Below are 25380 nucleotides of genomic sequence, written 5' to 3'. Positions count from 1 at the left end.
CAGAGAAATGCATATTCACTTACTTTTTAACTGCTACAATTTAAGCTCTTGAGTGTTGAATTTTATGATAAAACTTTACTGAACATAGAGAAAAATAGGTACATGAAATTTTATTTAAAACTTTATTGTACTGATTGATGAACTGGAACATTAGCAATCAAAAGAAGCAGAAAACTTGGGCAAAAAAATTTAAATTAAATGAACCTCAAAATAATATGCTCCCACTTCTCCTTTGTGTTGGGACATAGAAAATTTTGGTGTAAATCAAATTTGGTTTTTCTTTTTTAGTGAGAAGCATTAGCGAATACTTTGAATGATTTAGATGAAGCTATCTTGAAACTGTGTCACATTCAGCTGGAAAGGAGAAATTTTAAATTATTTTCTGGAAAAATATCTAGAGAAGTGGGTTACAAAATAAAGTGAGTTTTAGCAAGTGACGCCTGCAGTGGTGTTGGAAAACAGTGAAGCTGTGTCAGTGTGTGAGACTAAAACAAGCTAGTTTCCTGGTAGATAACAAAAAAGACAATGGTATGCCAATGACACTCATGATGGTCTTAACAGTGGTTATAATAGCAATCAATGGCAGGTAACATTTTCCCACATCTGGACACTGTCTGAATGCATTGCATATGTTATGGGGATCCCTTTAAGGTATAGGTCCTGTTATTATCATTTTACAGGTGCAACTGAATGGTAGAGAACTTAAGTAGCTTGCAAAGATCTCACAGATAGTAAGTACCAGAGTAGAGGTATGTTTGTTTCTAACATGAAACTTTCTTGTTTTAACCCATTGGAAACAATTTTAGTCTTTTGCATTATTGTTTCTAAAATAATGTTCATTTTTAAAATCTGTTTTGGTCCCTTTAAATTTTATCTCGGTTACTTTTCTAGCTCTAGTAATCCAAGTACCCTTCTGCTTCAGTGTTGTCTCACGTGATTATTTTATTTACCACAAGTCTATGTGGGATACAGGAGGGGATGCTAGAATGATTAAGGTGTTAATGAGAGTCAAAATTCAGAATAGCTAATACCAAGATTTAACCTCTTACAGGGAGTGAGGGCTGAACAAGTTTTGTTGGAGAGTCCAATAAATAGAAATAGCAAAATTTGGACACTTTTCAGTTTTATTTTTAAGGAACATTTTGTCTACAAATAGAGTACCAGTAGGCTTCAATGTGGTCTAGACTTGTTACATATTTTTCTCTGTTATTGTTTTGGCATTTGAGAAGTGTTCATACCATAAGAAAAGTTTTTATACTACTTCACTCTTTATGAATATCATATTCCACTGAGTTTCTAACTGAATAGTAGCAAATTCTTTCTCAATAATATGTCCCTTAATGCATATTTATGCATATTGCTACTGTAGTCTAGATTAAACTAGATCCTTCTTCACTTATAAATGTATGACATCATCACTTATGACCAAACATAGCACCCTCTAACTACTACATGCCTCTGGTTGCTCACCAGGGGGAAGGAGAAGTTGTAATAGTTGACTGTATTCTGGGTTCTGGACTGGATATTTTGCAAGATATCAAATTTTATTATCCTGATGATCCACTGCTTTAATTTCAGTTTTATAAATGAATCTTAGACTCTTGGAGACTGAATTTTTGGTTCACAGGCACACACTCTGGCACCAGATTACTTAGGATCAAATTGTGGCTCTGTCTAACTAGCTTTGCAAACTTCACCAAGTTATTACTTAACATCTGTGGCCCTTGGTTTCCTCATCTGCTCTTTAAAAAGGGGGTAATGATAGTACTTATCTCATAAGATTGATATGAGGATTAAGTGAGTTAATATAGTGAGTTAATGTTTATAGTATCATTAGTATAATACCTTGCACATGGTGTCATATAACTGATTATTACTTAAAAGAATAACTGGTATTTTGAACCCAAATGTTTTTGGTTCTAAAACCAATGGTCTTTTCATTAGCCCAGTTTTCTGCCTTACAAAACATTTCACTGAAACACATTACTTGTGTTTCTCTGATTGGATGTAGTCATTACTGATTCTGTTTTAAGAAGGAAAAGTTGTCTAGAAAGTCTTATTCTTTCTTTCTTTGTTTTCATGTTTGATGAACACAAGTTCCTTATATTTGCTATTATTTTTGTTAATAAGGGACATATTATTGAGTTAGGCTTATAAGTGAGTTAGGCTTATGATGAAGAGCATATTTACTTAAAAAATGTTTTCACTTGGTGTATAGTTGTGTCTCTTTCTCTTTTGTAGTAAGAACATTTAACACAAGATTTACCCTTTTAGGTAGTGTAGCTTGTACCATTGCCCTAGTGTTCCCTGTGAGTTGAGGCCAGAGTGTGCTCCTTGGGAAGCTTCTGGGAGTATTAGGGAAATTGGATAACTACTGCAATGCTCCTTTCCCTTGTAATACCTGTGGGCCCAGGGAAATCTGTCTTGTATTGGGCAAACTTGGGGGAGGCAAAGGGGTGAGACCATTTTGCCATTCTAGTTCAGATTTCATTCAATTCTGCAGAGTGCACTGGTATCTCAGGCTTGTTTCTAAGTGTGAGTGTTTTCAGAAGGATGTTCCAAGCAAAGTCTATTGAAGTATCATCTTACAGTTTTCAGTATTTCATTTGTTTTTTTTGTTTTGTTTTGTTTTTACCCTATTAGCTAAGCTGTGCTTTATAAAATGATATGATTTCAATTGGAGCTCTTTCAAGTCACTGTATATTTTTATGAATTATTTTAGATTACCTTACTTGTTTGTCTCTGTCTCAGATTGTATTTATATTATGACTGTGATGCCCTGCTATTGACAGATATATATTCTTGTAGGTATTTGAAATTCAGCCATAAATATTTTTGTGTATATATGATATATATATATATATATATATATATCACACATATATTACAACTTGTGCATTGATAGATATGTATATATATATAAAACATAGGTTATATATTTATATGTTTGATATATGTATTCATCTGATATATTCCAGTTTATGCACACATATACATGTCTATCCATATCTGTGCAGTAGGAAGGTCTTCATTATTGTTCTTTAAATATTGGATAAAATTTACTTGAATTTCAAAATTTTACTTGAATTTCAAATTATTTTTTCCTAAATTTTCTCAGCATTTGAAATGGTATTTGATAAGTATTGATGTAGCATCAATGTAGATGACTTGTATTAGCATGTGATGTACCACATTTGCCTCTTTGGGTGTCACAGTCACACTATTTTAAGAGTTTTTGAAATCACATTTTCATCAATATAATATTTTTTCTTTGTTTTAATCAAAAGTAAAATATTTGGAAAATAGGTAATCACTTATTTTTCAGTTCTTGTAGAGAGAATGTTAAGAAATGTGAAGAAATTGAACAGGCTTATGAAAATATTTATTGTTACCTTATGGAGGATTTAACAATAATTTTTGTTACATTTTAATATACTTCAGAAGTAAAATTTTTATTTCTTCTTTATCATCAGATACCTCATTTATACTCTTAGGGGAACTACTAACAACAGTTTTTAAAGTAGCCTTCCAGAAATATTCTGTTTATATTCAAGTATGTGTATGTAGGTATGAGGGTATGATGGAATTGTATGTGTGCTCATTGTATATAAGATATAAGATCCATATATATGTCCTTTAAAATACTTTGTAAAGATATTCTGAATGACTTAAATATATTCTTTCTCACATACATTAAGGAAAAGTAGATAAGTTGATGTACATTAAAATATATAACTGTCTTTTGTTTCTGCATGCTTATTTGAAATCTTGTAATTGTTCTAGTGGTATATATTAGGAGTGAATTATCTTTAGTGTAGTGTAATAACTTTTTATATGTTAAAACATAAAAATTTAAAAATTTATTTTTATATAAGTATAAACATTTTCATTTGTATAGAGATTTTACCCTTAGTACATATTCTTATTATCCATCATACTGAGAATAGTAGTTTATCTTTGGGGAGTTAGGTATTATTGTGAATGTTGTGTTGGGCAGGGAGTAAAAAGGGACAGTGGCAGTCTCTTTATTTCTATAATATCATAGTATTTGAATTTTTAAAGTCAATGAACATATTCTGCTTTTATTAAAATGGTGGTAGAAGATGTTTTAAAAACATATAGTGACATAAAGGTACATTTTTAAAAAATGTCCTCATAACTAAGTTCATTGTGTGCTTTTATTAATTTTGGTTATAGGCTTGTGTGGATGTAAGAGCCAGTTCAGTGTTTTGGCAGCAGATGGAGTTTGCAGATAGCCTCCAAGGTCATCCCAAGTTACCGGAATGGTTATCTACACATCCTTCTCATGAAAACCGAGCTGAACAATTGGATAGGCTCATACCACAGGTCAGCTAACACTGTACAAAGCAGGAAATTATTTTTGCTCTATCACTTGTCATTAATGCTGTTATTTCTTTTGCATAGATAAAGAAAGTTCTAGCATGTCAACTATTTGTTTATTATGATTATGGATTATCAATTTTTAAGGAATTGGGCTGAAAAGTATAATCCTGCATGTCCACAGTCGTGGGGAGAAAATTGCTCTGTTAGTTGACTTTTGTCAGTGGTGAAGACAATCCTTTAGTGTGCGACTTTTAATTTTAACTGATTTGATAAAAGTTTAAAACTAAAATTTAAAATTAATATATGTGTGTGTGTGTGTGTGTGTGTGTGTATACACACATACATATATACACTACCTTGGTTATAATTTAAGTTTTCCTTGGTGATATAAGCTTTTTGTTAAAAATACCAGTAATTTTATTTTGCTGTATATGGATTTCCAGTTTTCCCAGCATAATTTGTTGAAGAGACTATCTTTTCTCCAATGTATGTTTTTGGTGACTTTTTCAAATATAAGATAACTGTAATTATGTGGGTTAGTCTCTGTATCCTGTATTCTGTACCATTGGTCTACAAGTCTATTTTGGTGCCAATACCATGCTATTTTTGTTACTATTGCTCTGTAGTGTAGATTAAGGTCTGGTATAGTGATGCCACCTGCTTCACTTCTTCTTGATAAGAATTGCTTTAGCTATTCTGAGTCTCTTATTTTTTCAAATGAATTTCATGACTGCTTTTTCTATTTCTATGAGGAATATCATTGGAATTTTGATTGAAATTGCATTAAATCTGTATAATGCTTTTGGTAGTATGGTCATTTTGATAATATTAATTTTGCCTATCTAAGAGTAAGGTAGATCTTTCCATCTTCTAAGGTCTTTTTTAATTTCTTTATTTAGCGTTCTATAGTTTTCATTGTAGAGGTCTTTCACCTCTTTCATTAAGTTTATTCCCAAGTGTTTTAATTTTTTTGAGGCTATTGTAAATGGGGTAGTTTTCCTCATTTCCCTTTCAAAGGATTTGTCACTGATATACAGAAATGCCTTTGAGTTATGGGTATTGATTTTGTATCCTGCTACTTTGCTGAGTTCATTTACTAGTTCTGGAAGTTTTCTCATGGGATTTTTTGGATCTTCTAGGTATAGACTTTCTCATCATACACAAAACTCAACTCAAAGTGGATCAAGAACCTAGGAATTAAACCAGAGACATTGCATCTATTAGAAGAAAAAGTAGGCCCAATGTTGGATTAGGCCCCAGCTTTCTTAATAAGACTCCTATAGCATAAGAATTAATATCAAGGATCAATAAATGGGATGGATTCAAACAAAAAAACTGTTTCTCAGCAAAAATCAGTGAGGTGAATAGAGAGCTACAAATTGGGAACAAATTCTTACCACACATATATCATTAGAGCACTAATTTCTAGAATATATAAAGAACTTAAAAATCTTAACCAACACCAAAAACAAACAAACAAAAAAACAAAACAAACAAAAAACAACCCAAATAGCCCAATCAATAAATGGGCTAAGGAACTTAACAGACACTTCTCAGAAGATGATATACAATCAGTCAACTAATATATGAAAAAAATGTTCAACATCTCTAGCAATTGGAGAAATGCAAATCAAAACTACTCTAAGATTTCATCTCATTCCAGTCATAATGGCAGCTATTAAGAATATAAACAATAAGTGTTGGCGAGAACGTGGGGAAAAAGGTATACTCGTACATTGTTGGTGGGACTGCAAATTGGTACACCCAACATGGAAAGCAGTATGGAGAATCCTTGGAAAACTGGGAATGGAACCACCATTTGACCCAGCTATCCTACTCCTCAATCTATACCCAAAGGGCTTAAAAACAGCATACTACAGGGACACAGCCACATCAATGTTTATAGCAGCTCAATTCACATTAGCTAAACTATGGTCTGCTTCCCAACTCATACATGACTGTCTTCTATTGGTAATCTCACACTGTGGAAGAAGCAAGGGAATTCTCTGGAATATCTTATAAGGATACTAATCCCATTCAAGAGGGCTTCATTCTCATGACTTACTTACTTCTCAAAGGCCTCAACCCCTAGCACCATTTTGGAATTTCAACATACGAATTTTTAGGGACATGATTATTTATGATATTTGGTTATTTACTCTAACCAAATTCCATTTATATTCTTAATTTAAAGAAAAGTTATTTGAGAAATTCCAGTAAAATGTACCAGGTATAATGTATGGTAATCATTTATCATAAAAGGGCAATGTAGACCTAGTCTCATCAGTTACTGATAATACTGAGGTTCATTGACTGTAAGAGACTCTTCAGTGCTACAAGATCTAGGGACCTGTGGTTCCTTAGGCATCCTGTCTCTAAAACCATAATAAACTAAGATTTCTTTTGGAAATTCCCTTTTTATTTACATCCAGTGAAATTCTTAAAAAAAAATGTGGTTTATTTAAACGGACAAATGTACTAGCCAACTTTGATTAGAAGCCTTTCCTAAATTCTGAGTTGTCATTTCATCAGATTACTGAGGATCTTCAGAGAGGTTAAAAAAAAAAAATGTGCTTTAATTTTTTTTAAAGTAATGAGTTGATTCTTAAGTGTGGGAAAAAATGGTTGGAGAAACTAATATTATTTTGAAGCCAATGATGAAGAAAAACATGGGAGGTATTTTTCTTCTAAAAATAAACTATCCCAGTTCAGAAACTTAATTTGAAAACCTCAGATACATTTCTTATATTTCCCCCCCAAGTGATTAAATTCAATTTGAAAGCAATAAAACTCTATTGCAATATTGGGAATAATTCAGTGGTTGAAAAGAAACTGATAGTTAGTATACGGGTATATTGTTAATTAGAATACAAAGTCATAACTCAAAGATTCTAATTCTCTACTATCATAGGTCTAATTTTTATAATGAAAAAAAGCAATTCTTCAGGCAGTGTGTGGAATTATGTGAGTCTATACACTACTAAAGACAGTATTTTAAATTCCTATTTCATTTAGGATTTTTTTTTCCTACTCAAATGAGTACAATATTATATTTTACCTTAGCCTCCTGTCCTTGGATGTTGCTGATGTTATGGCTAGTGATACATGTCTCAAAGGTAGTTGGGACATTGCATAGACATGTCTAGGCCGGAGGCAATGGCTTCAATGTCACTCAAAAGAGGTGATAGTTGAAGCAGTGAGAGTGGATGAGTTCACCAAGGAACTGATAAAGACCAAGATCTAGAACAGAGTAGCACCAGGAGTAGTTATTTTCTGTATTTAATTGGTCGGAAGAAGACAGAGCCTGTTGTGGGTCAGATTCATAGGAGGAGAACCAAGAAAGCAAGATTTTGTGGTTCTATGATGAGAATACAAATTTTGGTAATTTTTATTTTATTCATTTAAATTACTGACAGTTTAAAATTTTTCTTTTTGGATTCCTTGAATATCATTACAAATATGTATTATTTGTTACAATAGTATGTATTTATATATTTAAGATGTGAATTTGTTTTATATATTTAGCAAATATTTATTGATCACCTATTATGCACTGTGTTGTAGGTGTTTTAGGTCATGTAAACTAGACAGAAATCTACACCTTCATAAAGCTTATTATACAAAGGGGAGACAGACAATAAATAGGGGAGGTAGGGTCTCTCTGGTGTCTCTTTTTGAGAAGAACACTAATTCTGTTGGATCAGTTCACCCTAAATTTAATTTAACCTTAACATACCTCCTGTAGGCCCTATCACCAAATATGTACACACTGAGGGTTAGATATGAGTCTTGGGGGGAAACACTTCATTCTTTAGCAGACAGACAGTGTGTGAGCAGAGATAGGATGGGGTGCTGGAATAGCCCTTTAAAACGGGGTTAGAGAAGGTGCCCCTATGAGGACTCTGGTTTCTTCTCAGAGATGGGTTGCTCGTAAAGAGTTTTGAACAGAGAATTGGAGGAGTGACAAGTTCTAGCAGATGCTTGGAAGAATGTGATTTACAGCTTCCACAGAGCAGTACAATTTTCATATAATTTTGGAGTACTTTAGCATAATATATTGTTCAGAAAATAAAATAGTTCCTTTCCTGTTTTGTTCAAAAATTGAGATAATGCTTCCAAATAAGAAAAAAATCCTTGCTACTTTTTAATGTAAATTCTGAGATAAAACATGTATAAATGTGTATTTAAATATAATCCTGTGATCCACTAGCATTTAAAAAGGATAAATATGGGTTTGTAGTAATAATATTATTTGTGGTTAATAAGCTGATAAGCTATAATTTTATTTACTTGAAATAATCAGTTAAATTTAGGAAACATATCCCACATATTTTGGTTACCATAACAACTTGGGTGAAAAATTGAAGAACAGATGTTGTATCAACCTGTTGATGTTTAATAGTGTGACAGTTTTAAAATTATAGTTATACTGTTCAGACTTTAAATTCATGTACATCATAATTTGTCCTTGAAAGAGATACCCGTTTTTTCAATAAGAATTTTTATAAAATATGAGTGGACATAAATAAGTTAAATTTACTTAAATATTTATTTTAAAACCAAACATTTAATAGATATTTTTGTTCTCTACGTCTTTATTTTTTGTTCTTTTTTGTTATTCTCTATTTCTTATACTTTCCTTCCCCCTCTTTCCCTCCTATTCCTTCTTTGGGAGGTACAGGGAATGGAGGATGATAAAATGTGTAGGAGAAGCATTTGAGGATTATTTGATTATATATTGATTATTATATTATATATTGATTATATATTGATTATTATTTGAGGATTATTAATTATATTTTATTATAATTAATGTCATAATCATAATTTGAATAAGGTTTATTTTTAAACATTTTTAGAGCTTTCAATGCCAGCTTTATTTGTTAACTGTTTTTAAAATCTTGATATTCATGTTCAATTTTTAGGTATCAAAATCACTCAGTAGCAGACTGTAAATGCATTCATTTTAATCTCATTTTATTTTGAATCCTTTAAACTTTCAGGAAGCTAGGGGTTTGAACTCATGCGTAAATCATTCTTATGCCTTTATAATTGCACAAAGTAAATGAATAAATCATTACTATTATACATCTCATGAGCAGAAAATATAAGAGTGTTTAAAGTGAAATGTCATTGTTGGCCAATGTACACAAACATACACTGCTCACCTTACAGAATTTCATTTTGTCTGACATGGAGAGTGTGGAGGAAAAGGCAAATATCATAGCAGCAACTGTAATTGAATTGGCCTCTGAATCATATAAAGCCAGGAGGCCTGACAGTAACATTGTCTAAAACCTTAAAAAGAAAAAAAACCATTATATTATACGTGATGTGTATCTGCTTGAGGTTGAAATGAATGGGCTATTAGGAAAAATTGCTTGTGGGTAAGGGAGGGACAGTAATGATATTTTTAGAAAAACATGTTAAAAATTGGAGGTGATTTTTTTTTTCCCTCCTTGATGTGTCTTGCCTTCTGTTTTCAAAGGACACTTTTAATCCAATAATGAGGTCTCTCTGGCATTATTTTCCCTCCTTTTTTCCTATTAAACTCAATTATTATTGTTTATATTCGAAGAATTAGTAATTGTTTTACTTGATGTAAAGTAGAATAATTCTGATGTGTATCAGTTGTTTCATGAATACTTTAGTTACTGGGAATAAATACAGTGAGTGCCATTCCTAAAATAAATAAATGGGTTTATTATGTACTTTAACCCTTAAAAATTGTATATATTTATGGGGTATGACATGTTTTGATATTTGTTCATGTTGTGGAATGATTAGATCAAGCTAATTAATGAATCCCTCCCCCAAGCTTATTTTTTTTGTGAGGGGTGGCAACATTTAAAATCTATACCTTTAACAGTTTTCAAATATATATTATATATTTTATAGTATAGCATATTTTTGTTAAATATGATCATAATGATGTACAATAGCTCTCTAAACTTATTCCTTCTACCTGAAACTTTGTGCCCTTTGACCAGTATCTCCCCATGCCCATCTCTTTCCCATAGTCCCTGAGAGCTACCATTCTTTCAAATTCTTTGAGTTTAACATTTTAAGATTTCACATATAAGATAGATCATATAATATTTTTTTTCTGCACCTGGCTTATTTCACTTACCATAATGTCCTTGAGATATATCCATGTTGTTACAAATGACAGGATTTATCATTCGCCTTTGTTAAGAGTGGTTGATTATAAAATGTTTTTGTTTGAAAACCTTTCCTGATTATTTTTTCATTATAGAGGACAATCGATAGGTTAAGTGGCCTGAATTTTTACTTTTTAAAATTTACTTTAAATATTCTTATTCATGGTTATTTACTTTAAATCACTTCAAAAACTGGTCAGACTACAATTTCCATTGCAGATTATGAAAAGAGTTGAAGTATAAATTTTTCAAAAGATGAAATCATTACTCATTCAAATATAAAATGAATACATGTGTGAAGTTTTACTTAATGTTTGTTAATTAATGTGGGAAACTAATTGTTACAACTAGTGCAAAGGACAACTCAAGAACCATAGTGTGAGCCAAGAAATCATAAATGAGGTTAAGGGAAAAAGCATAGACAGTTTTATTCAGGTACATAATAGATTGCAAATTAGGAACGCAGGCTCAGACCACACCAGCATTCCACAGCAGGAAAGTGGACTTCAGCTTTTATCAAGTCCAGCAATTGGGAACTAATGCAAAGAAGGGTGGTCGTAAGTTTTGTAGGTCCATCAGAATGTCCAGGTCAAGGCAAAACGGGGTTACTCTGGTATTTCTTGAACATTACATGATATTGTTAGATTCTAGAAAATGGTTCCCTTTGACAGACTCAGTTCCTGCATGATATATGTGTGGTAATCTTGCTCCTGTCAGTAGATCTCTAAGGCTCAGGAAATAATTTTTGCTTTTGCTTTTTCTTTTGTTTTTTTTTTCTCATGTTTTACATTCTGCAGCCATATTAACTTTTATTTCATTAAGAGTTATATAGGCAGTAAGGAATACAAATAGATGCAAAACTCCATTTATAGAGCAGTAATCAGATTCATCCTATGAGACATAGTTCATTTCCATTTCCCATTTCCATAGACAAGTATCATTTTCATTATTATTAATTTTCTATGACTTACAGAGTTGTGAAATAGCTCAAAGACCATGACAGGTACAGATAACCTAGAAGGGCACACTTAATAGACCACCTAATGATATTTTTTGCCCATTTCAAAGTCTTTTATAATTCTTTGTTTTTATTTTCTATTGACATTCTTTCTCCTTTCAAGAAAAAAGATACCTAATCAAATATCCTATCAGACTAATATATAAGCATGTCTTGTTTTATTATTTTGAAGTCATGCAGGTATTATCCTTACCATATTTTTGTTCTGTCTCTTAAAAGTAACAACCCACTGTTGTCATTACTTTTTGTCAGATCTATTGGATTGCAGTTCTTTTTTATTTTATTTATTTATTTTAAATTAATTTTTAAATTTACATATGACAGTGGAATGCATTACAATTCTTATTACACATATAGAGCACAACTTTTCATATCTCTGGTTGTATAAAAAGTATATTCACACCAATTCATGTCTTCAAACAAGTACTGTGGATAATAATGTCCATCACATTCCACCATCATTTCTAACCCCATGCCTCCTCCTCCCTTCCCCTTCCAACCCTCAGCCCTGTCTAGAGTTTGTCTATTCCTCCCATGCTCCCTCTCCCTATCCCACTATGAATCAGCCTCCTTATAACAGAGAAAACATTCGGCTTTTGTTTTTTTTGGGATTGGCTAACTTCACTTAGCATTATCTTCTCTAACTCCATCCATTTACCTGCAAATGCCATGATTTTATTCTTTTTTATTGCTGAGTAATATTCCATTGTGTATATATGCCACTTTTTTATATATATATTCATCTATCAGCTTCCTTAATAAGACTACTTTGGCACAAGAATTAAAACCAAGAATCAATAAATGGGATGAAATAAAACTAAAAAGTTTCTTAGCAAAAGAAACAATCTATGAGGTGAATAGAGAGCCTATATCTTTGGAGTAAATCTTTACCCCTCACACATCAGATAGAGCACTAATCTCTAGGATATATAAAGAACTCAAAAAGCTAAGCACCAAAAAAACCCCACAAATAACCCAATCAATAAATGGGCCAAGGACCTGAACAGACACTTCTCAGAAGATGATATACAAACAATATATGAAAAAATGTTCGTCATCGCTAGCAATTAGAGAAGAGCAAGTCAAAACTACTCTAAGATTTCATTTTACTCTAGTCAGAATGGCAGCTATTAAGAACACAAACAACAGTAAGTGTTGGCGAGGATGTGGGGAAAAGGCACACTCATACATTGCTGGTGGGACTGCAAAATAGTGCAGCCAATATGGAAAGCGGTATGGGGATTTCTTGGAAAATTGTAAATGGAAACACCATTTGACCCAGCTATCCGTCTCCTCATTCTATACCCAAAGGACTTAAAATCATGGCATTTGCAGGTAAATGGATGGAGTTAGAGAAGATAATGCTAAGTGAAGTTAGCATATTACATGGATTGAAGTTCTTAATGTTAAATTCCTTAGGTATTTTGAAAAGTATATATATGCTTGCTTTCAGAAATTAAGGGATGGAGTTGGAAGTAGAGGTAATAGTAAAAGGATTGGTTTCATTTTCCAGGAGGAACATTTAAAACTTTCATGAGCCATTTAAAACTAAAAACACCACTGTAAAATCAAGAGTGAAGTTGCATAAAGGCAAAAGTGATAGAAGAGAAGTGAGGACAGAGAAGGAAAAGTACTTTAAAATGTATGTTTTAGTTTTAAATTTTAAAAACCCATGTAAAAGTAGAGAATGACTTGAATAATTAATGAAACTCAATTTCACTCATCTGACAGTATCAGTCCTTTTATGCATTTGCTCATCTGTCCTTTTCTGCCCCTCCCCCAGATGTATTTCAGTGTAAATAGCGGACATCAGGGTATTTTATCCCTAATTATCTGGGAGGAACAAATAACTCTTTACCCTTCATAGTTCTTCCTTAGGACAAGTTTCCTGTAACAAAGGGCAGATTAACAAGAGAGGAACAGATGCAAGTTTATTAACATGTAAACTTCATGTACACATAAGTGATACCAGGGAAAGAGGATTTTGAATTCAGGCTTAAATAACATCTTCAGCTGAAACACAGAGAGCATAATGAGGGCCTTGCTATGGGGAGATGGACAGAAAAGTATGGTAAGCAAGTGTGGTAAGGTGTGTTGTGCAGGTTTAAGTCAGTATCTTTCCATTGTTTAGAGTCTCTAGTGATTTACAGAGTAATCTTTCTTTTCCTGGTACAGAGAAAGACATTTTCTTTATAGATGTAAATTTCTCTATCAAAAGGGTAACTTCTGCCATTTTCAGAGCTTCTTCTGTGTGTGTTGTTTCTTAAAATAAGTTCAAAATAATTATTGTGCTAAAGAGATATTTGGGATGTCATTTTCTGGACTGATAGTCATATTTTGGGATGATATGTCCGGAACTTCATTTCAGGGGAACAAAATGTTTTCCTTCTACACTTCTGTTTTTTTTTTTTTTTTTTGGCTACCCTAGTTATTAAATTCATGTAAAACAGTTTAGTAGGAGAAAAACCATATTTAATTATATACATATGCACAGGAGTCCCACAACAATATGAAATTCAAAGAAGAGTCAGATCATTAGAGCTTATATAGCATCCTGAGCTACAGAAAGGAATAAGATTGGGGCTTTTAGGGTGGGGTGGGATAGAAGTTCCAGGAGGGTAAAGGGAGGAAATGTATGGTGAATAAAAGTTGCCTTGTTGTACAGATAAAAAGTCTCTCAAGTAATAAAGTTGAAGAATAGATGATTATCTGGGCATGGCATCAACCTCCAGTCTCTTCTCCTGTGCTGTGAGTTAATCTTTCCTGATTGATAAGATTACCCAAGAAGAAATTCATAACAGTTGAGTTCCTTTAGGAGTATCTGTCTTTAGGCAGATGGGGGGTTTAGAGAAAGCCTTGCTTTCCTTCTGTGTTCTCCAAATGTCCTTAGTTCAAAGTAATCAGCATACCTAAGTGCCATATTCAGGGTAGCATTTCCTGAGCTTGTTCACTGTATACTTCAATATGCATTTCAGGAAGTAGTGTCCATATATTCTGTAAGTATACCATTATCCTCTTACATGGGTTCAGCTTAACATGGCTGCAGCTAACTTGAGTTGTCATCTCCATGATTACTTTGGAGTAACCTTACTTAGTTTTCTGGCATTTACCAGGAAACTGTAAATAGACAAAACCATTAGTTATTCCAGCAAGGATGAAGTCGCTTTTGTCCTAACCAATATGTATGACCTCTCTTTCTGACCCAAATTGAAGGGGTATAACTGGTCTCGCTGCCACATTTCTGACAGTAAGTCCCCAATAAATTGCACTCTGGTCTAATGATACTTTGGGGCCCAATTCTCATATACTGAGGCTAGGTTGTTCTGTAACACCTGCTTAAGGAAATTCATAGTTTTTCCTTAAAATTAAACATCTGTCCATATTTAGATATTTAGATTTCTTTATCTCAAAATAGAGTTTTATAGTGGGTTTGTTCAGATTGCAATCCATTATGGTACACATATTGCATTTTGTTCTCATGACCCTTCAGTCTCCTTGACTTTAGAACAGTACCCCTCACTTTGATCTTGCTTTTCAATATGTCATTGACTTGTTGAATAGATCTACTTCCACATTCTAGATTCTAGATTTATTTGATTGCTTCTTTGTGGTATCATCTAACTTGTTTCTCCACACACTTGTAACTTGAAGTCCAGTTGGGGCAAAAGCATTTTATAGGCAGTGTATTATGCTTCCCATTTCTTAATATCTGGCTACCCACATGCTCCAGAGTCCATCAGTGTGTTTTCCTGACTCTTTAATTGTGCATTAAGTTTTCCCCCTTATAGCTAACAAGAGATTGTGGGATGATAATTTCATACCCTACAATTATCCAGTTCTCAACCTGAGCTTTCATGATTGAAAGCTTTTCTATTTGAAGAGGCTGACCTTAGTGTGTGTCTTCAGGAGGAGTCTATATAAAACAGTGAAGAAGGAAATTAGACCAGCCAAATCAACCCTACTGAAATAAGAATGTTAAAGTTATATTTTTCTCCTATTCAAGAATAGATTGAACGAACAGGTAGGTAAGAAAGGCTTAAAAAATCAGAATGATAATAAGTTACAAGAGTTAGAAAAAAATAGCTGAAAAGAGAAGAATGATAAAGGTAATTTCATCTAAAAAATTTATTGAACATTTCAGTGTCCTTAACTAGTAGCACCAGAGGAACCTCATCTAAACTAAATCTAGTAATAACATTGAAAAACAAAGCCTCAGAAATGCCCATTGTCTCCTCATAAGATAAGCCTTAATAGTAGAAAAACATAAAAAAGGAAAAATCAAATATCAGGCGTCGTTTCAAAATTTCACTGCTGGAGTGAGCAGAGGAGGTAGCAAGAGCTCCTACAGAAGCAGTGCCACCTGAAGCTGGCATGATAAGCCTGACTTGACTGCATCAAAGTGACAGAACAAGAAAGTAAGATACGTTCCTTTTCGAAAATTGCAAAACTTGTGAATACAGCAGAGCTATAAAACTTTCAGTGGAGGCTATAAAAACCAGAATCGATGCCTCAGAACAAAGACTTATTGATTTGGAAGCTAGAGGAACATAGCACAACCGAATTAAAACACTCAAAGCCAAAAAATGTCCAAAAAATGAAAGAATATTGAAAGACACCAGGAAATCCACGTTGCATGCAACAATATGAGGGACAGATGCGATCATTTTTTTACCGGTGTCTTCATTTCTTTGTGGCATCTATATAACTCACTTTCTGTTGTCGTTGTTTAGATACTATTTCTCAAGATGTGATTTTTAGAAGATTCCCAGAATATCACGCATGAGAACTGCTGACATGGCAAAACTTGAATATCTAAATTTATGAAGGATCCAGTCTTCATTGAAACGATGGGCTCTTACTGGCTACCTAGGTAAAAAAGCAGTCATACCAGAGTAAGAATGATTTTGAACCTTACTCTTCAGATTCTTGAAGAAGTATGAGTCTAGGAGAAAAGACAACCAAAAAAACACCAAAAAATTAATACACTTTGGTATGATATCTAGCCATACTGATATTCTTGTCTTTTAAGATGGAAGATCCTTCATAAATGTAACTCTAACAACATGTCAATGAAGTACTCATTAGCATCGGTGTTTTTTCCCCAGAATCTATTGATGATCAGGAACTAAATCAACTGCACAGTTTAGTTTCTATGATTATATCATTCTTAATTTTATATTATGCCATTGTTAAAGAACCACAAAACAAGTAAGGAATTTAAAAATCAGTTGTATAATATGTAAAATAAGGTGTAACTGACATAAGAAACAAAATGCTAAGTAAAAGGAGTAAATCAAATGCACACTTTTCACAAAATATTATGTTTGTAATATAAAATGTTATGATTTAAAATTTCAGAACATAGTATTAAGTTATTATAATAAAAGTGAAAGGTAAATGACCACATAAAAATTAAAACAATGTGAATGAAAGGTGAGAGATAAATCAACAAACATGAGAATACCTTACAATAAATAAATTTCATAATGAGGTTTTTCTGTTTTTATGGGTTGCTGCCAAAGCTATATTTAGAAAGAATTTAATCAATTTAAATGTCTCTGTTAATTAAAGAAAAAGAGAAAAGTTGTAGATAATTATAAGTGCCTCAAATAAGGGAAATAGAATTAATAAAATTAAGCAGGAATCAAAGGACAGTAGTTGATTCTTTGGGAAATTTCGTTAAGGCAATAATCATTGGATCAGTTAGACAAGGAATAAAATGAAAATAGTATCTGGAGAAGAGATAAATTAACATACTATAAAGATGAATTATTTGGGAGAGTAGTTTTAGTTAGATGATGTTAATTGATAGCTCAGGTTAAAATCAGTAATTAAAGTGTGTGCATATGTGTATGTGCATGAATTGCCAGAGTGATTGCAGCTAGAAGTAGAAAATATAGTAAAATAGAATGAACCTCTTCAAATTAATTTTGGAAAGCAGTTAGGTACAAATAATCAAATGAAAAAAAACCCAATTATAATAAACCCATAGAGTTTTAACATGTGAAGAAAGAAAAGGGCATCTATCCCTGATGGTGATTTACTTTGGAGAATTTTTTTCACAAGTTGAAAGAACAATTACCCAGTGACTAATCCCAGCCTCAAGATATAAAAAGAGTTGTTATCGAGTATCTGATTCATCCTATGTCATTTCATTAGCATAAATGATTTTGTTTCTACAATTTGATAAATATACCTTTAAAAGAATTTTTGGACTGGTTTCATTAATCATCAGATGGTAGAATACTAGGTTTCAACAATTATTTATCATAAGCAAGTAAGTTATCCTTAGATTCATGGGTGTCATCTTAAAAGTAAAACTATTGCCCCCCAGGAAGAAATGTAGGGTTCATCTTTGCTGATTCTCTTTCCTTCCTGTCTGCATCCTATCAAGGAGAAGAACATCTTTTGACTTCCTCTACAGTGCATTAGGAATCTGTCCTCCTCTTTCACCACTGCCACCACCCTGGTACAAGTCACCATCACCTTTCCCCAGTTACCACATGCACTCCCTATTTTAGTCTCCCTGTTCCATTTTTCACCTCAATTCCTAAAACCCTGTTTTCAATAAATGTCCAGAATGATCTCTTTAATGTGATTTCCTTGCTTAAAACCTGCCAGAAGCTTCTTATCTAACTTAGAGTAGAAATTCAGACTCCATACTTAGTCTTCAAGTCACATAATTTGGCCACTGCCTTCCTCTCCTGTTTTATCACTTGTTGCCCCCACCCCCAGGTTTTTCTTGGTTCCAGCCATTTTACATCAAGCTTGTTTCCTCTTAGAGCCCCTCTACTTGCCTATTTCTCTGCCTGGAACATCCTACTTTCAGTTCTTCACACAGGCGTGACCTCCTTGGTGGTTTTCTGTGATCCCTCAATGTCAAGTAGCCTCTCTTCCACACAGTTGTTCTTCATTTTTCTACACAACACACTTTTCATGCTCTTCATGCAAAATGATGTTGTTTACTTTTTTATTGTCTGTCTCTACCCTAGAATGTAAAGCCCCTGTTCATTGTTTCCTTAGTGCCTGTGACAGTTTCTGAGATGCCTAGTGAATATATAAATGAGTGCATGGTGGGTAATGATAGGAAAAATAAGCAATATAATAGTGGGCTAAAAATAGAAAAGTTGGCAGTGGAATTGAATAGCACTTCCACAGCTTTATAGAACATTAGCATCTAGGAAAATTAATAGTTGGTGATGGGGAAAAGAGGCTCATAGGAAGTTGAATTGTTTAAAAAAAATAGCAGAGTGTCAGGAGTCTTGGCCTTTGTTTCTGACCTAGCCACTTAACTTTGAGAAAGGAAATCTAACCTTTGGTTTTCTTCATATTTAAAATCAGGGTAAGCAATATCTTAAAGGAGTTGCTTTATGTACTTGTGTGGATGAGGTTCTACCTGCTTCTCTCCTTCATTGCCTGCCTCCTTTATAAGACACTTTATGGTAAGGATTATATACCAGGCCCAGGACTTAAACTGTGACTCATGTTGTAACATCAGTTTCGAAAACATGTGAACGATACCTGGCATGGTGCAAGGCACAAAATGAACGGTCAGTGTCCATGCACTTAGCCTGTTCAACAAATTGGGCTGGAAAAAACTGGAAATCCATATGCAACAAAATGAAATTAAACCCCTGTCTTTCACCATGCACAAAATTCAACTCAGAGTGGAGGACTTAGGAATTAAACCAGAGACACTGAGTCTGTTAGAAGAAAAAATAGGCCCAAATTCATCATGTCGGATTAGGCCCCAACTTCCTTAATAAGACTCCTATAGCAGAAGAATTAATATCAAGAATCAATAAATGGGATGGATTCAAACTAAAAAGCTGCTTCTAAGTAAAAGAAACAATCAGTGAGGTTGAATAGAGAGCCTACTAATTGGGAGCAAATTCTTACCACACACATGTCAAATGGAGCAATAATCTCTAGAATATATATAAAGAACTCAAAAATCTTAACACCAAAAAAAATCCAATCAATAAATGGGCCAAGGAACTGAACAGACACTTCTCAGAAGAAGATATACAATCAGTCAACAAATATGTGAAAAAATGTTCATCATTGCTAGCAATTAGAGAAATGCAAACCAAAACTACCCTGGGTTGGCTCATCTCTATGCACTTCAGATCTTCCTCAGGACTCTCAGAACCATATATTCTCGCCATTAAAGCCCTTCTTGCTTTCTCTTAGGCTATAAATTCCTTAGAATGTTCTCCTTATGACACTTATGACAATGATTAGTGTTCTATATATGTTCTATATACATTTAGCATGTATTAAGTGCCTATTATGTGCAGTACATGGAGTTAAACAAGACAACAAAATAAAAAAAGTAGAAAATCATATTCTAGCAGTATGTTAGGAAAGTATTTGCTCACTTTTGAAGATATAAACGTATATTTAATAAGATGGATTTGAATTTATAAAAGTAAAAAGATGTCAGCATCCTAAAGCATAATAAAGCAAATAAAAATACTTTATCCAGATAGCAGATAAAATTTTACTCTGCAAAATAGATGAAGCTTTTATAGAAATATATGTGGTATATTATAGAATTTTGCTTTGATAATAGGAGGAGAGACACAGTTTACATATGAAGAAAGCAATAGAAAATCTTTATGAAAGATAACATAGTTTTTCTAGCAATTAAAGAAACAGCTCAAACATGCCAAATACATTTATTCAGTAAAAGAATTTACTCAAGAAGCATATCATGTGGTACAAGCAAGCATTAGCACAAAAAAGCATGTTGGGTGAAAGCATTAGATAGAAAACAGGTTCTGATCCCTTTTTTTACTTTCAAGATACTTAAAAAAACAGACTCTCATTTTTTTAAAAAAAGAAAAACAGCTTTAGGTTTTCAGCACAATTGAGAGGGAGGAATACAGAATTAGCTGACCCCAGGTATAGATTCCCATACCATCAAAATCCTGCAGCCAAGTATCGTATATTTGTTACAATTGATGAACCTACACCATCCCATTGTTACCACACAAAGTCCATAATTCATATTAGGGTTCACTTTTGGTGGTGTATATTCTGTTTTGGCAAAGATATGGCATGCATCTGCCATTAGAGTATCATACAGAATAGTTTCAATGCCTTAAAAAAAAATTGGTGCCTACTTATCCCTCCCAATGATTTTTTAGTTTCTTTAGTTTTGACTTTTCCACACTGTCACATAACGTTCTCATATTAGCTTTTTTTATACTTATTAATAAGCATTTGAAGTTCCTCCTTGTCTTTTCATGACTTGATAGCTTATTTCTCTTCAGAGCCAAATAATATTCCATTGTCTGGATGTACCACAGTTTATTACTATTTATCTACTAAAGGGCATCTTGATTACTTCCAAATTTTGGCAAATAAAACTGTTACAAAGATTTCCAAGGCAACTTTTTGTTCCCTACCAGTCATTTAACTTCTTTGGGGATCAATTTTCTCATCTGTAAAATTTAACTGATGATTTCTGAGGATTCTGGTGTTTGGAATATGTGGTTATCTTGATAAGAATTTGAAATCTTATGTTATCCTGATTGTGACTAAACTCAATATCTCTATATTGCTGATGTCATTATAAATTGATTAAGTTTTTCTGCTAGAAAGGAATCTGGTCCTATATTACAGAAATTATAATCTGTTCTTTGATCAGATAGTTCTATTTTTGAGAGTTTTGCTTCAAGTAAACCCAAGTGGAGGTTAAAATGTAAGATTTTTTAATACAAAGTTTTTTTTTTTGTTTGTTTGTTTGTTTGTTTTGAGTACTAGGGATTAAACATGGGGCACTCTACCACTGAGCTACATCTCCAGCCCTTCTATTTATTTTTTATTTTTGAGACAAGGTCTTCCTAATCTACCCAGGTTAGCTTGAACTTGTGATCCTTCTGAGTTGCTGGGATTGTAGGCATATATCACCACTACCAGCTAACAAATATTTTTATAGTAGGGTAATTTATAAAAGCCAAATAAAACTGTGGGAACAATTCAGATGCCCAGTAGTAGAGAAATACAAAGTAAATTACAGACAGCAACCATGACTATTCTGAATGATGTGTACCTACTACTTTACTCAGTGTGGTGGTCTAATTATTTGTAATATATGAAAAGACTGAATAAGAGAATTTAACAGTATTTACTAAATCTAGAAAGATAATGGAGATGGCATCCTCTTCTGTTCTCTGTGCATTTCTTCATTGCTAAATGCTGTGCCAGCTGTTGCTGTGCTGGACTCCATACTTTCTCCTTTTAATGATGCCAGCATGGGGCTTAGACATGTGGTATAGCAGATAAACTTCTCACTTGGAAAAGAAAGTCGCTGTAGTTGTGAAGGGTGCCTGTATGTTTCAGTTCAGCCAAGAAAGTCTTGGCTTATGCCTGAAATCTCAGTATCATCTCTTGTACCCTCAAAAGTGTACCTGTTTGGACAGTAGCTCACCCTGAGGGTCTGGCTTTCTCAATTGTATAGCAGGGAAACCTTTTCTTGTTATTTAAATTAAGTTTACTTTGACAAACAGTTAATGCTCAATAGAGGTAATATCTTAAATCTATTGTATTGTGAGATTCAAAGGGAAGTAAGACAAAGCCTCTGCCAGCAAAGAGCTTCACATTTTATTTACTTATTTATTAGTTCTAATCAGTTATACATGACAGTAGAAAGCTCTTTAATTCATTGTATACAAATGGAGCAGGATTTTTCACTTCTCTGGTTGTATATGAAATAGAGTCCCACCATTTGTGCATACCTCTTTAGTTTACTTTGGTAAAAAAATAGCCTCATCTATCAGACATGCTCCTATCCCTGGTTCCTGCCTTAGCCCCATCAACCGAAGAAGACTCCTTTCTGACTTTTCTCTGACTGCATGCCACTTGCCTCTTACCCCACATTCCTGTGAGGTTTAAGGGGATATTCCCGTCTAAGAACCTGCATGCCATTAGTCTGGGTACCTTGCCCAAACATGGTTGAGTCTGCTTCCAGGGCCTTTTTGGACCTATTCCTTTGGATACATGTGCACACATAGGCCCTTACAGGCCTGATGGGATGGGATGGAATGGGAGGGGAGGGGAGGGGAACAGAGGGAACAGACAGCAGTCTAGTAGAAGGAACTAGAGTAGACTCTCCCTCAACCTTACACATTCTGAAATTCAAGAATTTATACCTGGACATACAGGTAATTTTGAGTGGATATTCATTGAAGTAGGAGAATAGAACTTCCTTTATATAATAGTTTATTACCTTGGATTATAGCTTGTAGATACTTAGACACATGGTAACCAGGCCTCAATTTGCAGTCTTGCCCTGGACCCTGCAAATATTAGAGGCAGGCCTATTCATAGTACAATGTAAAGGATGTACCTGTGAGAGCACATTCGATCTTATTCTGTTCTTTAACCTGTGCTGTGCTGGTTCACCAGCTTTCCACACTTCCATCTCCCTTGCATTCCTTGCTGTTCATTCCTTTGTGAAATGCTTTTCCCCAAGATTGCCATGTGGTCTCTTAAGTCTTTTAGGTCTTCTCCTCCCTGCCCAGAGTCATTTTTTTTTACTAGTAAGACCTTGTCTGTCCAGCCTTTCTAAAATTTTACCACTCCCCCAGATACTTACTATCCCCCTTTCTGTCTTTTTTACTTCCCTTAGTACTCTTCACTATCAAAAATTCAGAAGTTGGGGCTGGGATTGTGGCTCAGCGGTAGAGTGCTTGCCTAGCACGGGTGGGGCCAGGTTTGATCCTCAGCATCACATAAAAATAAAGATATTGTGTTGTTCCCATCTACACCTAAAAAATAAATATTAAAAAAAGTCAGAAGTACTGAAAAAAAAAATACTGAACCAACTTTTCTACTTAAATGTCCTTCTTTTAAAACCACTTAAATATTAAAACTTTTTTTCATACAAATATTTTAAGATCTTCAAGTTATTCGTGGGCCTTCTTTAGAGTTAAGTCAATAGTTAAGGGTAATTACTTGAAGCAGTAGTTCCCCCATCCTGCCCTCAGTTTTGGGTTAATTACTTTCCAAGTTTATTGCATAATTTTTAAAATTTCCCACTATATCTAAATAGCCTGCTTATGTTGCGACTTCCTAACTTTTCAGTTTTAGGTCTTTTATTTGCTTTCCACTAAACAGTACCAGACATAAGCTCCCTTTTACCATCATCATACCTGTGCATGCACACACATGTATTCAGCTCTCTTCTTCCCCATAAATTTTAACCATTTAATGAAAATTGTGAGTTTAGTTAGGTACTGGGACTGAACCCAGTGGCACTCTACCACTGAGCTACATCCCCAGCCCTTTTTTGTTTCCCAGTTTGAGACAGGGTCTTGCTAAGTTCCAAATGTTGTCCTGGAACTTGCAACCATCCTGTAGTTGTAGCTGAGCCACATAATGCACTGTGATGACTTTTCCTTCCCCAACAGCATTTTATTTTTCCTACAGTTTATAATTTTCCTGATTTTGATTTTGTTTCCTTTTCTGTTATTTGCATGAATTTCATCCCATGCTATCCAAGTATGTCTTTTTTCAGTATGTTCAGACATGTATTTCTACTGCTTTCCTTTTTTTTTTAAAAAAAAAAAAAACACTCTCAAGAGTCTTCAGATTATTGTTACTCTGAATGGTTGTTCTCAGGGTCTGCTTGAGTTTGAAACTATAGAGATATCTCTAAGATTTATTTATTCTTTACAGAGCGTTTGAGCAGTTGTAGATACAATTGCTGTTGTTTAAAAATACTATTTGAGCAAATGATGGTAAGTAGATACTTACCATGAATTTATCTGTGTTTATCTTTAGTGTGTTTTAATTAAGATGACTTTTATTCTAAAATACAGAATGCATTATATTTGATTTGCATAAAATATATCAGGAATTGCACTGTATTCTTTCGTTATAGGCTCTCAAAATTCGAGAGATCTGTAATTGCCCACCACTTTCTGGACCAGACCCTCGATTGCTATTCAAACTCAGCATGAAGCATTTTCTTGAAGAATCAGAAAAAGAGGACCTAAATATCACTGTTAAGAAACAGAAAATGGATACTCTTCCAATCCAAAAACAGGAGCAAATACCATTAACATACATAGTTGAGAAAAGAACTGACAGTTGAATTAAAATTTATGAGACTAAGGACATGTGAAGAATACAGCAATCCTTATCATTTTTGTGCTATTTTTTAAGAAATGATGTTCAAAATGAAAAAAAAAAAGAATATCCAGGGTCAAATCATGTATATTACAGATATTATCTAAATTCTTCTATGAGGTATTTATTTTTCATAAAATAGTGATGTATTTTAAAATATCTTTAATGAGAAAAATGTCACAGAATAAATTTATATTATACATCTTGCTTTCTCATACTTGCCTTTGATTTGAAAGTCAGACCCCTAGCGGATAAGAAATCTGAATGTGTAATAGTTGTTACAGGATTTCAGCCTAAACTGGATTCCAAAGTTTGGTGATTATGATGAACTGGGAAATGGATGTCTGAAGGTATCTGTTTGCAGGAAATGGTTTGCATTGGTGGGGAAAGTAGAGATTATGTGGACATGAGGACCTTGGGATAGAAAATTTCCTGGTCTTCACCTATGGATGGTATGACAAGGGAAACAGTCACAGGCTGATGCCGAAGAAGCCCTTTTAGTAGAGAAGCACAAGAAGTGCTGGTTTTGGTCCAGGCAATAGTAGAAACAACAAAATTGGGAGAAATGTTCATTTTCATGTTGTCACAGCATATTTAGTAAAGTTATGTCGTTTTGGGTTCTCAGCAGTATTATAGTTTGGAAATCCCTGGGGTTCTCAGAGAAGACAGTCACTCTATTCTCATTGAGATACCACTAGGAGAAGGAATGAGATGCTG

At 33.6% G+C, this 25380-nt stretch overlaps 1 protein-coding gene across 5 annotated transcripts in view; it reads left to right on the top strand.

The window, feature by feature from the left end:
• Positions 1-24865, top strand: part of Oma1 (OMA1 zinc metallopeptidase) — a 62859-nt gene extending 37994 nt beyond the window's left edge. For 3 of the 5 annotated variants that reach the window (XM_046451119.2, XM_046451121.2, XM_046451120.2), the window contains exons 8-9: positions 4198-4347; positions 24416-24865. In XM_046451119.2, the coding sequence (XP_046307075.1) occupies positions 4198-4347; positions 24416-24628 (363 nt within the window). In that variant the 3' untranslated portion in view covers positions 24629-24865. Of the gene's footprint in view, positions 1-4197; positions 4348-5483; positions 14066-16253; positions 22553-24415 lie in introns of those variants that run through there. The other 2 variants (XM_046451122.2, XM_058581504.1) reach the window with 2 other exon arrangements.
• The last annotated feature ends 515 nt before the right edge of the window (positions 24866-25380 follow it).

This window comes from Marmota monax, unplaced genomic scaffold (genome assembly GCF_021218885.2).
Source record: "Marmota monax isolate L192 unplaced genomic scaffold, Marmota_monax_Labrador192_F-V1.1 WCK01_AAM20220418_F8-fsc00023, whole genome shotgun sequence".
NCBI lineage: Eukaryota > Metazoa > Chordata > Mammalia > Rodentia > Sciuridae > Marmota > Marmota monax.
This window is presented reverse-complemented; position numbering and strand designations above follow the sequence as displayed.